The 11,127-nt window shown below is 45.6% G+C and overlaps 1 protein-coding gene across 4 annotated transcripts; it reads left to right on the forward strand.

Annotated features, from left to right (window-relative positions):
- The first annotated feature begins 675 nt into the window (after window positions 1-675).
- Window positions 676-10,744, forward strand: LOC124011233 (matrix metalloproteinase-17-like). 4 transcript variants are annotated; one of them, XM_046324384.1, is made up of 13 exons: window positions 695-761; window positions 5,410-5,600; window positions 5,770-6,144; window positions 6,563-6,695; window positions 6,769-6,922; window positions 7,097-7,205; window positions 7,337-7,514; window positions 7,856-8,032; window positions 8,133-8,229; window positions 8,371-8,444; window positions 8,682-8,831; window positions 9,383-9,649; window positions 9,861-10,744. In XM_046324384.1, the coding sequence occupies exons 3-13, from the start codon at window positions 5,980-5,982 to the stop codon at window positions 10,223-10,225; spliced, it is 1,869 nt and encodes a 622-aa protein (XP_046180340.1). In that variant the 5' UTR covers window positions 695-761; window positions 5,410-5,600; window positions 5,770-5,979; the 3' UTR covers window positions 10,226-10,744. The 4 variants fall into 4 exon arrangements, with proteins under 4 accessions (XP_046180339.1, XP_046180342.1, XP_046180340.1 ...); XM_046324383.1 differs by lacking the exon at window positions 5,410-5,600 and having other exon boundaries at window positions 676-761; XM_046324386.1 differs by lacking the exon at window positions 5,410-5,600 and having other exon boundaries at window positions 676-761; window positions 9,882-10,744.
- Window positions 10,745-11,127: the final 383 nt, after the last annotated feature.

An 11,127-nucleotide genomic window follows, 5' to 3' on the forward strand; every position in this document is an offset into this window, starting at 1 on the left:
CCCAGTAGGCTGTCATTGTAAATAATAATTTGTTTTTAACTGACTTGCCTAGTTGGGAAAAAAAATGGTAATTGGCTTTATTAGTCAGTATTATTTCCAGAAGGAGGTCAGTAGGATAGAATAATACCCCTGCAGATAGAGAGTGGGAGCGAGAGAGAAATAGAGAGACAGTTAGCGAGCGAGATCTGTTCAAATCTTTCTTACATTTTTTAAATCCTTTCGTTAAGAGGATTTAATCAAAATCTTACTAACCCCACTTCCTTACTACACACAGTCAACCGTGGACACACACACACACAGAGAGACACAAACAAACACACCATATGTGCTGTCTCACTCTCACTAATTCCACAGAGAGAATCTTTAGTTACACATAAAATTTATTTTTATACGCCGTGCCAAACACGATTCTGAGCCTAATTGTTTTCTTTAAAAATGTGTTATAGTTTACAGACAGTGTACAGATATATACTGTGTATAAATATACATATATACTGTGTATAAATATTACAATTAATTCGGAGTTGGAAAGGATTGATAGCCATATGGGTGGTTTGAGTGACACGCGCACACAGATTTGTTTTAGTGGTAGTATTGAGGAGACTATTGTGAAAGCTCAGCAACATGGGGGGGGGTATAGTGTTTGAGGGAGTGAAGGCGGAGTGAGTGGGTTAGCGGTTGGGAAAGGGACACATCTGTTCAGAGTGAGTGAGAGGAGAGAGCGAAAGAGAGAGAGTTCGAAGTCAGGGACGAAGGGTAAGGTAAGCATTGGATAAACTGCACCTTTTATCAATTTTTGCCTAACTGTCGATCATGAGAATCAACTTGTGTGAGTATGCACTATTTTTGAGTGTGTGTGTGGACGGTCTAAAGTTATACTGTTACATATGCAGTAAAAAGGAATGTTGCACTTTTTTCCAGTATTGGTGTACAGATGCATTGTGGTAGCTATTAAACATAATGTATTTTTCATTTGCAGTATGCTTTTTAGCTAATGTGTTTCTTTGCCATATTGTCTGACAGAGGGTGTTAGAACCATTTGTGCGTGATGAGTGCTTGAGAACGCCAACATGCACTGAACCAGATAGAGGGCCCAAGTCAAGAGTGCGCGTTTGGAACCCAGCATAATTAAAGAATCCCTTCATTAACACCCGCTGGCACTTTCATTACTCAACCACCACATGCCACCCTTCACCCATCTTACTGTACACCTCCCTCCCTTTCTTTCTCTTTCTTTCTTTCTTTCTTTCCTTTTTCCGGCGGCCTACCTCCTCTCTTAAGCGTCTCTCTCTCCTAGTCTCCCCTTTACTCTCTCCTTTTATCCTTGAAAGGGAGACGGGGGCACCACTTGTCTTTTATTTCCCCCCCTTTCTCCTTCTATCTGTCCCTTGAGAAAAGGACTGAACCCCCATTCCACTTTAATCCCATTACTTTACAACTGTCCTCCATGATCCCTCTATCCTTTCATCCATCCTTCCATCCCTCCCTTTTTGTCCCCCCCCCCCTTCTTTAACTAAATGACACCCGCTAATTTAATTAAACCACCACATCCTTCTCAGCCCCCCTTACTCCCACCTCTATCCCACACACACTTTCCCTCTTTGAAATGAAATCTTATTGTACACACCCTTCCATATCCTCCCTTATTTACTTTATGCAAATGTTCTTCAATCTCCTGATTAGATATTTCTTGGTTCGTCTCCTATTGAACATGCCTACATGTCCTGTCCATCTTCATAGACATTTTCATTCATCATTATTGTCAGGTATGAATATAATATTGTATCTCTGCATTATATACATATTGTTTCAAATGTCTCAATGAGAAAGAGGTAGATTTACTCACTTTCATGCCGAGTAAAAACGAGGGTGTGCAGTAGAGGCGTCAGTTGGGTCGCCATACTCTAGCTAGCTGAATACCAAAAATGTAAAGAGTAAAGTAATCATTCCAAACCGGGTTAAAACGCAACAGCTGTTTATGGTATTCCAAGGCTGGATTTAGGACCATGTGGAGCGTCGCTGCCAGTTTGCGCCCCTTTCTCTCACTTTTAGAAAGCAGAGACCGTGCCAGCTTGCTTTGCCAGTCCGCGGTTTAGGCAGTAGGCCGATTGCTTTGAATTTAATGTCGGCATTTGAACTCGGCCGTGTAAACCTTGTTGTAATCTGATAGCCAGGGGTTAATTGTATTGGGAATTGGGAGGTGAGGGAGCCCTCCTTTTTGGTGACCTTTCGCAACCAAAAGCTATTTTATTGCTATTAAAATGCTGTGATATCTTTGGGTCTAATTGATATTTGATTAATTTGCCCAGTAGGCTAGTGCAATGTTTGGTATGAAAAACCCCCACAACTGAACAACTTGCTATATAGAGCATTTCCCCAAAACACATGTCCTGTTTTTAGCTTCAAAGACAATAACAATTGTAGGATATAAAACATGTACACTGTCATACAGTAACAGAATGATAATTGAGATCATGCAAATCAATAATGATTTAGTTGTAGGCCTACTTCTACATCATCCTCTGCCTGCATCCTTAATCCCTACCTGTAGCCCACCTGCCTCTGGTATAATGCATTTCCACCTCTCACTCTATCAGTCTTGCTTGTCCATCTTGCTCAATTACGATCACATATTCTTACAGATCAATCTTACTAGCTTAACGTCATTAAATAGTGCTAAGTTATTGATTGTGGATGTTAGTTTAAAAAATATTTTTTTATAATAACCACCCAGAGTACAATTACTGCGTAGGCAACATAATAATATCAGACAGTCAAGCTGGCCCATGGAAAGATGCTGCCCCGTTGGCTACTATGTTGCAATCAATATTCTCCGAGACGCCTTGTTAATACAATGTCAAAATATTCGCAGAATGTTTCCCTCCTCTGGTGAATAATGTAAATTAAAAAATGAGCTGGGCGCACACATGAGGAACATTTCTGAATGCAGCGCAACGAGACAATGTTGGTGGGAGGGGCACGAGACAATGACACTGTCATGGTACATGTTTATGACGTGAATTGCCAATTTACAATTGATCCTACCATTTCTAAAGATCTGCTTGCCAGTTGTGAATTTCATATTTTTATTCACTTTTATTTAATCGGGGAAGCCCAATTGAGACCAGGGTCTCCTTTTCAATATATACACACTGTAGGCCACCTAGCTGTGACCAAAACATTTATAACGGCCCCACAAACTAAATAATTATATACACTATACATACAAAAGTATATGAACACCCCTTCAAATTAGTGGATTCGGCTATTTCAGTCACACCCGTTGCTGACAGGTGTATAAAATCAAGCACACTGCCATGCATTGGCAGTAGAATGGTCTTACTGAAGAGCTCAGTGACTTTCAATGTGGCGCTGTCATAGGATGCTACCTTTCCAACAAGTCAGTTTGTCAAATTTTGACCCTGCTAGAGCTGCCCTTGTCAACTGTAAGTGCTGTTATCGTGAAGTGGTAACGTCTAGGAGCAACAATTCCTCAGCTGCGAAGTGGTAGGCCACACAAGCTCACAGAACCGCAGAGTGCTGAAACCTGTAAAAATCGTCTGTCCTCAGTTGCAAAACACTCACTACCAAGTTCCAAACTGCCTCTGGAAGCAATGTCAGCACATAACGGAGCTTCATAAAATGTGTTTACCATGGCCGAGCAGCCACACACAAACCTAAGAAAACCATGTGCAATGCTAAGCGTTGGCTGGAGTGGTGTAAAGCTCACCGCCATTGGATTCTGGAGCAGTGAAAACGCGTTCTCTGGAGTGATGAGTGATGACACTTCTGGGTTTGGCGGATGCCAGGAAAAGACTTTCTGCCCAAATGCAGATTGCCAACTGTAAAGTTTGGTGGAGGAGGAATAATTGTCTGGAGCTGTTTTTCATGGTTCGGGCTAGGCCCCTTAGTTCCAGTGAAGGGACATCTTAACACTACAACATACAATGACATTCTAGACAATTCTGTGCTTCCAACTTTGTGGTAACAGTTTGGGAAGGCCCTTTCTGTTTCAGCATGACAATGCCCCCATGCACAAGCGAGATCCATACAGAAATGGTTTGTCGAGATTGGTGTGGAAGAACTTGACTGGCCTGCACAGAGCCCTGACTTCAACCCAATCGAACACCTTTGGGATGAATTGGAACGATGACTGAGAGCCAGGCCTACTCGCCCAACATCAGTACCTGAACTCACTAATGCTCTTGTGGCTGAATGGAAGCGAGTCCCCGCAGCAATGTTCCAACATCTACTGGAACGCCTTCCCAGAAGAGTAGAGGCTGGTTTAGCCGCAAAGGGGGTACCAACTCCATATTAATGCCCACGAGCAGGAGCAGGGTCCACATACTTTTGATCATATAGTGTATATTGATATATATACTGTATATATATCTTGAACCAACACATATATCGTTTTTGTGGGGAGTGGGGGTCAAGGAGGGCGATTATTTAAGATATTTTTTAAATAGATATATATTTCACCTTTATTTAACTAGGTAGGCTAGTTGAGAACAAGTTCTCATTTACAACTGCGAACTGGCCAAGATAAAGCAAAGCAGTGCGACACAAACAACAACACAGAGTTACACATGGAATTAACAAACATACAGTCAATAACACAAGAGAGAAATAAAGTCTATATACAATGTGTGCAAATGAGGTAAGATAAGAGATGTAAGGCAATAAATAGGCCATAGTGGCGAAATAATTACAATTTAGCAATGAATCACTGGAGTGATAGATGTGTAGAAGATGAATGTACAACAGTGATACTGGGGTGCAAAGGAGCAAAAAAAAATAACAGTATGGGGAAGAGGTAGTTGGATGGGCTATTTACAGATGGGCTATGTACAGGTGCAGTGATCGGTAAGCTGCTCTGATAGCTGGTGTTTAAAGTTAGTGAGGGAGATTTGGGTCTCCGGCTTCAGTGATTTTTGCTATTTGTTCCAGTCATTGGCAGCAGAGAACTGTAAGGAAAGGCGGCCAAAGGAGGAATTGGCTTTGGGCGTGACCAGTGAAATATACCTGCTGGAGCGCGTGCTATGGGTGGGTGCTGCTATGGTGACCAGTGAGCTGAGATAAGGCGGGGCTTTACCTAGCAAAGACTTATAGATGACCTGGAGTCAGTGGTTTTGGCGACGAATATGAAGCGAGGGCCAGCCAACGAGAGCGTACAGGTCGCAGTGGTGGGTAGTATATGGGGCTTTGGTGACAAAACGGATGGCACTGTGATAGACTGCATCCAATTTGCTGAGTAGAGTGTTGGAAGCTATTTTGTAAATTACATCGCCGAAGTCGAGGATTGGCACAATAGTCAGTTTTACAAGGGTACGTTCTGCAGCATGAGTGAAGGATGCTTTGTTACAAAAAATATACTCTTTGAAGAGGTATGGTTTCCGCTGTTTTCAGAAGATTGGCAGGGACTCTGCTGTCCTAGCTTCAGGGGGAAGCTGGTTCCACCATTGGGGTGCCAGGATCGAGGAAAGCTTGGACTGGCCTGAGCGGGAGCTGCTCTCCCTTAGGGGTGAGAGGACCAAGAGACCAGAGGTGGTAGAACGGACCGCTCGGGTTGGGGTGTAGGGTTTGAGCATAGCTTGAAGGTAGGCAGGGCAGTTTTTCTTGTATGTTTTAAATATTTGTGCCATATGGTGCAAAGCCAAGCTTCATAGTCATTTAAAGCCTTTAACATAAACTGTGTCAATGTTTTCTTTGGCAACAATAGCATAAAACCAACAATGTAAACTGGTGGTTTCTCCCTCCCATTCCCAGAGCGTTTGACTGGTTTCACGAGCAGTGGCAAAAAGTTCTGAGAGGTCCTGTCACGGCTGACCTTCACTCTTCACCGTCAACCCGACCATAAAGGACGGATGACACCTCATAGACCTTGACCAGTTGCATGGCTGAACTGACCGGAGGCGATAAATGTTCACTCCAACTTTGTTTCCCCGAGTTTGATTGGAATATGTGAACGCCAGCAGGATGAAGGCAGCGGCGTGGAGTTTTCTCCTCCTGTACGTGTGCGAGCGCATGCAAACCGTGTCCGTGGCCGGGGTCCAAGGCTCAGCAGTTGCCCCAACGGACACAACAGCTTCCACAAACTCTGCTCCTGTTACCCCCACGGACGACGAGACCACTGGACTGGTGGTGAGGGACAATGCAGAGGCGTATAGGTCTTTAACAAGGACGTTTTTATTATTCATGCAGAATTCATTATTTATTTCAGCAAGTTGTTATTTTACGATGGCCTAGTGAAAATAGTCAAAGTGAATAGAGAAAATAGGGAATACCAATCCACTAGCAAAGGTAATACATCACATGCCTCGATCTGGTTTTGACTCATTTAGAGCTGCCTTGATGAGCAAGCTTAGCTGGGCTCACGTGCATCTGGTCATGGACCTTCACAGGATTGGTCTATTGAGTTAGACGCTTTATGTAGACACTTTGAAGAGCTGTCGAGTCAACCCCTGCTTTTTACTTGTCTGATTTCCTCTTAACCGGTGATTTCTCTTCACCCACTCAAAACCACCACCTCTGCTGCTCATGACGTTGTGTCTTGTCCCAGGATTGGCTGACGAGGTATGGCTACCTCCCCCCCTCGGACTCCTCCACTGGACAGCTACAAGCCTGGACAGCTGTCACTCATGCTGTTAGCGCCATGCAAAGGTTTGCAGGCCTAGAGGAGACAGGAGTTGCAGGTGAGAAAATAAAAAAGAGGGTTGGGGTTGGAGAAATTATGGTGATTGTATCCATCTTCTCTCTCTCTCTCAGATAAGCAGACGCTGGCTCTGATGCGAGCCCCGCGATGTTCACTGCCAGACAAAGGGGAGGAGCCCAAACCACTGGCCAATCAGCTCCAGGAGGGGCAGGGCCTGAGGAGAAAGAGGGCTGTGACAACATGGACAAGAAGGAACATCAACTGGAGGTTCCTTAGACTTCTGCTCATCATCCCTCCAACATACCCTCTTATTCATCAACTTATCCCTCAATTGTCATCCCAACAGCTCTCTCATCCTCCCTAGTAATGCTTCTCTCATTTTCTCTCTCTCTCTCTCTCCCTACCTCGCTCTCTTTCTTTCTCTCAAATAAATGTCCCTAGGTTGCGTTCATACCCCACCTCTTCCTCCCTCTCCCGCGAGACGATTCGCTCTCTGGTGTTCTACGCCCTGAGGGTGTGGGCAGAGCCAACCCCGCTGGAGTTCCACGAGGTCAGTCTCTTTCCCAAGACGTTCCTTTTTGTGATAGTTGAATTCAAAGATTACCCCTCTTGCACTCTCTTTCTCCCCCCCCACCCCCACCCTCCCCCTCTGACCTTACTGCCCATTTCTCCTATTGCCAGGTGGGAGGCCCAGAAGGGGCGGATCTGCAGGTGGACTTCCTTCACGGTTTCCATGGTGACGGCTACCCATTCGATGGTGCAGGAGGAGCTGTTGGCCACGCCTTCTTCCCTTCTGACCTCGCCAGAGCGGGCGGTGTACACCTAGATGCCGAGGAGGAGTGGGTGTTCCGCCAGCCAGGTGAGTGACAGCCAGAAGACCCAGAGAGCTACTGGGGGTTCAAGAGCCCAATACCAAACCAAACACTAGCCCTTATCCCTAGGAACTTCCTGTAGATCTGAACGTTTAAAGCAAATATTTGCATTACTGTGATAGTTCTGTGCAGCCCTCTGGTAAGTTAGGTAGAATTTATGGTCAACTCTCCACTGTTTAATCATCCTGAGGTTTACAATAGTAAGGGGTTCAATTTGGAAAATATTATTGACACACATTTTTGGAATATTATGTACACAGACAAGACACTACTAACATTCCCCTAAACTGAAACTCTACACCTCCTCACCTCCATCGCCCCTCCCCAGCCTCTGAGGGAACGGACTTGTTCACCGTGCTGGTGCATGAATTGGGCCACGCCCTGGGTTTGTCCCACTCGTCTGCCAGGCGCTCTGTGATGAGACCTTACTACCAGGGCCCCGTAGGAGACCCTCTAAACTACCGCCTGGGCCCCAACGACCTGGAGCTCATCACCATGCTCTACGGTCAGTCTGTGTGCTTGTGTTTATTATCACTTGTCCACGTCATGTGGGTGTGTGTCCTCCTGTTGTTGTACTGAGTTCTGAAAGGAAGGTGTTTTGACAGGTAATAGAAATCAACTCATGGTCACAAACGTTCCTCGGTTGGTTCCTGAACCTCAGCTACAGCATCGCGACGGACACGGACACCGACACCGACACAGGTACTGACACACTACAGACACAGGTACTCACAGGTTAACAAAAGTGGATAAGGGGCAGCCATTCAACCAATAACTATCTCTTCCATCTCTGCATCTCTCCTTCCCTCTCATCCTCTCTGTTGCTCTCTCCTTCTCTTTCAGCCATTCTGTAGACCGCTGCAACACTAGCTTTGATGCAGTGGCTAAGATTAGGGGAGAGACGTTCTTCTTTAAAGGTGAGTGTGGTGTAGGTAGTCTCCCTATTGGTTGGACTATTTCCCCTAGCCTCCGGTTTTAAACTACGGGTATGATCGCCCCCTGGTGGATATAACCACAACTGCAGGACTTTGTATTGAATTCCTCTCTGTCTCGCTTCACCTCACATCTCTTTATCTGTATCTGTCCTTCTCCCAATACTCCCCTGACTATCCTGCCTTATTCCTCTCTATTCCCCCGGCCCCCCTCTCTGGCAGGGCTGAGTATTTGGAGGGTCAGTACTGGGGGGCTGGTGTCGGGCCGAGGGGCCTCGGTGAGGAGGCTGTGGGGGGGTCTGCCCCCTAACCTGCCCCCCCTGCAGGCTGTGTTGGAGAGACACTCAGACCATGCCATCATATTCATCACTGGTAGGTAACCTCTGACTCCAGTCACCCCACACACTACGATGTTGGAAAATGCTGTGAAATTGTGAAAACTATAATAAGACCATTTTCATAGTAAGAGCTGTTTGAAAAAAACACCTGAAATGTCTGCCTGTTTTAAGGGGATGGAGTTTTGGCCTGCCTGGTGACATCTTCATGTGGTAAATTAGTTAATAGACCAATAAGAAAGACAGTTCCAAACCTCTCTACCAATAAAGACCCCATTTTCAGGTTTACCCTCCCCTCTACCAGACAGTCGAAGCAAAATTCATGCTTGAGAAATTGCTTTTTGCTATGAATCCCATTTTAATTTAAAACAATCACAGTAATTGTTACCCAGAAATGATTTGATATTGAGAAGAAAAAAAACACTGCATTGGACCTTTAATTAACAACAGAGGAGAATTAGTGCTGTTCAACGGACTAAACTATGCTCTTGATTCTAGTTTCTCATCATATAGTCTATGTGAATCAATTATAAACCAGACACAACCTTGAGGACACTGTTCATTGCCTCTTTCCATTTTGTTTTGTAGAGTCCCAGTTTTGGCTGTTCAATGACCTCTCTCTCCAGGAGGGCTACCCCCGCCCCCTCTCAGCTCTGAGGAAATGGGGAGAGACAGAAGGAAAGGGGGGAGGAGAGGAAGAAGAGGTGGAGCAGGGCCTGATGTGGGATCCACAAGAAGGACCCGTGTGGGGGGAGATTGGAGAGGGGGAAGCAGGAGGAGGAGAGGAAGAGGAGAGTAGCACCTGGGCTGACCTTATCAGAGGAGGAGTGAATGGGATTACCACTGAGAGAGACGGTGAGTGTGCGAGGAAGAAATAGAGGGAGAAAGAGAGAGTGTATGAGAGAGAAAGTGAGTGAGAGATGAACGAGGAGAACAGACTGAGATTCTATGAGAGTGACACTATGAAAGATTATATGTGTGAGAGACACCACACGTAATGTACAATACATGTGTGAGTCTGTTTATATCAACAGACATTAAGCCCCCTCCTATACCACTTCCTCAGGCTCCGTCTACCTCTTCAAAGGAGATTCCTATTGGAAGTTCCCCTACCCACGCTCTGCCCCGGAGGCAGGATATCCCCGATCCCTGGCCACCGATTGGTTGGACTGCCCTCACCCCTCCGCACCTGTCCTAGACGACCTATCGCTCTCTCTGCCTCCCCCTACTGGACGGCAGGAGCTCCGCGAGAGGGGGAGAGAAGAGAGGGGAGGCCAGAGGAAGGGCCTGGACAGACACAGAGACATAGACAGAGAGGGTCTGGAGAACTGGCCATGCTCTTGCTTGAATGGAGCAACAGGAGGCAGCATGAGTGTGACATTGTTCATAAGTGCCCTGCTATTGACTCTCTTCCCACTGATAACCGTGTGATGTTGGGCTTACGTCCCAATATTCTACGATGGCCTCCCCCCTCTTTACCCCGTCTGTCCCATGGCTATGTCCCAATACTCTACGATGGCCTCCCACCTCTCACCCCCTTCTATCGCATGGCTACGTCCCATAACTACAATGGCCTCCTCCTCTCACCCCATTCTTGGCAAGCCAGAGGTTGTGGCTGCCGTTGTCAATGGTGCTAGGCCCTTTCTCACCTTCCTCTATGACAAAGTTTTCCATTCACCCTTACAATCCATTCCACATACCTACACTTAGGGCTGTGGTATAGGGGTTACGGGTTAGGGGAAGTTGGGAATTTTGGACACAACGAAGAAGTCCCTCCACACTAAAGGAGGAATGTTTGTCCTGGACATTTGGATATTTCAGCAGAATCCGTCTCTGTCTATCTGTGAAATGTATCCCTTTGCACCTTGTTGTATAGCCAAAGCTCAATGATTGTGTAATTATGGCCAATTTCAGAAAATGTTATCTAACAAAATAAAATAAAACATTGTCTTCAGTGTGCAGATGTCTAATTTACATTTGATACTAAAAGCAATAAGAGTAAGTCAATGTTTGGTTTATAGTTCACCGTCAAAACATTTCTCTTGGGGTGTTGCCCTATAGAGCCCCTGACCAAACCAAACAAACGATAAATAATTGATAGTTGTAGAGGTCCAATGGTTTAATCATGGTGTCACTGCACCCTAGAGTTCAACCACATGTAAATTGACCTTGGGGATCAGTAGGAGCCTTGGCCCCACAGGCTGATTTGGGTAACTTCGGTATTGCGTAACATGGGGAGAAACATTCTCTTGAAACACACCAGTCTTCCCTCAGTATACATTGAAGGTGATTCAGCTCATTGACAACCAACGCTTCCTTCTTGCTAAGACTTA

The sequence above is a fragment of the Oncorhynchus gorbuscha genome, linkage group LG23 (genome assembly GCF_021184085.1).
Source record: "Oncorhynchus gorbuscha isolate QuinsamMale2020 ecotype Even-year linkage group LG23, OgorEven_v1.0, whole genome shotgun sequence".
In the NCBI taxonomy this organism is placed as follows: domain Eukaryota; kingdom Metazoa; phylum Chordata; class Actinopteri; order Salmoniformes; family Salmonidae; genus Oncorhynchus; species Oncorhynchus gorbuscha.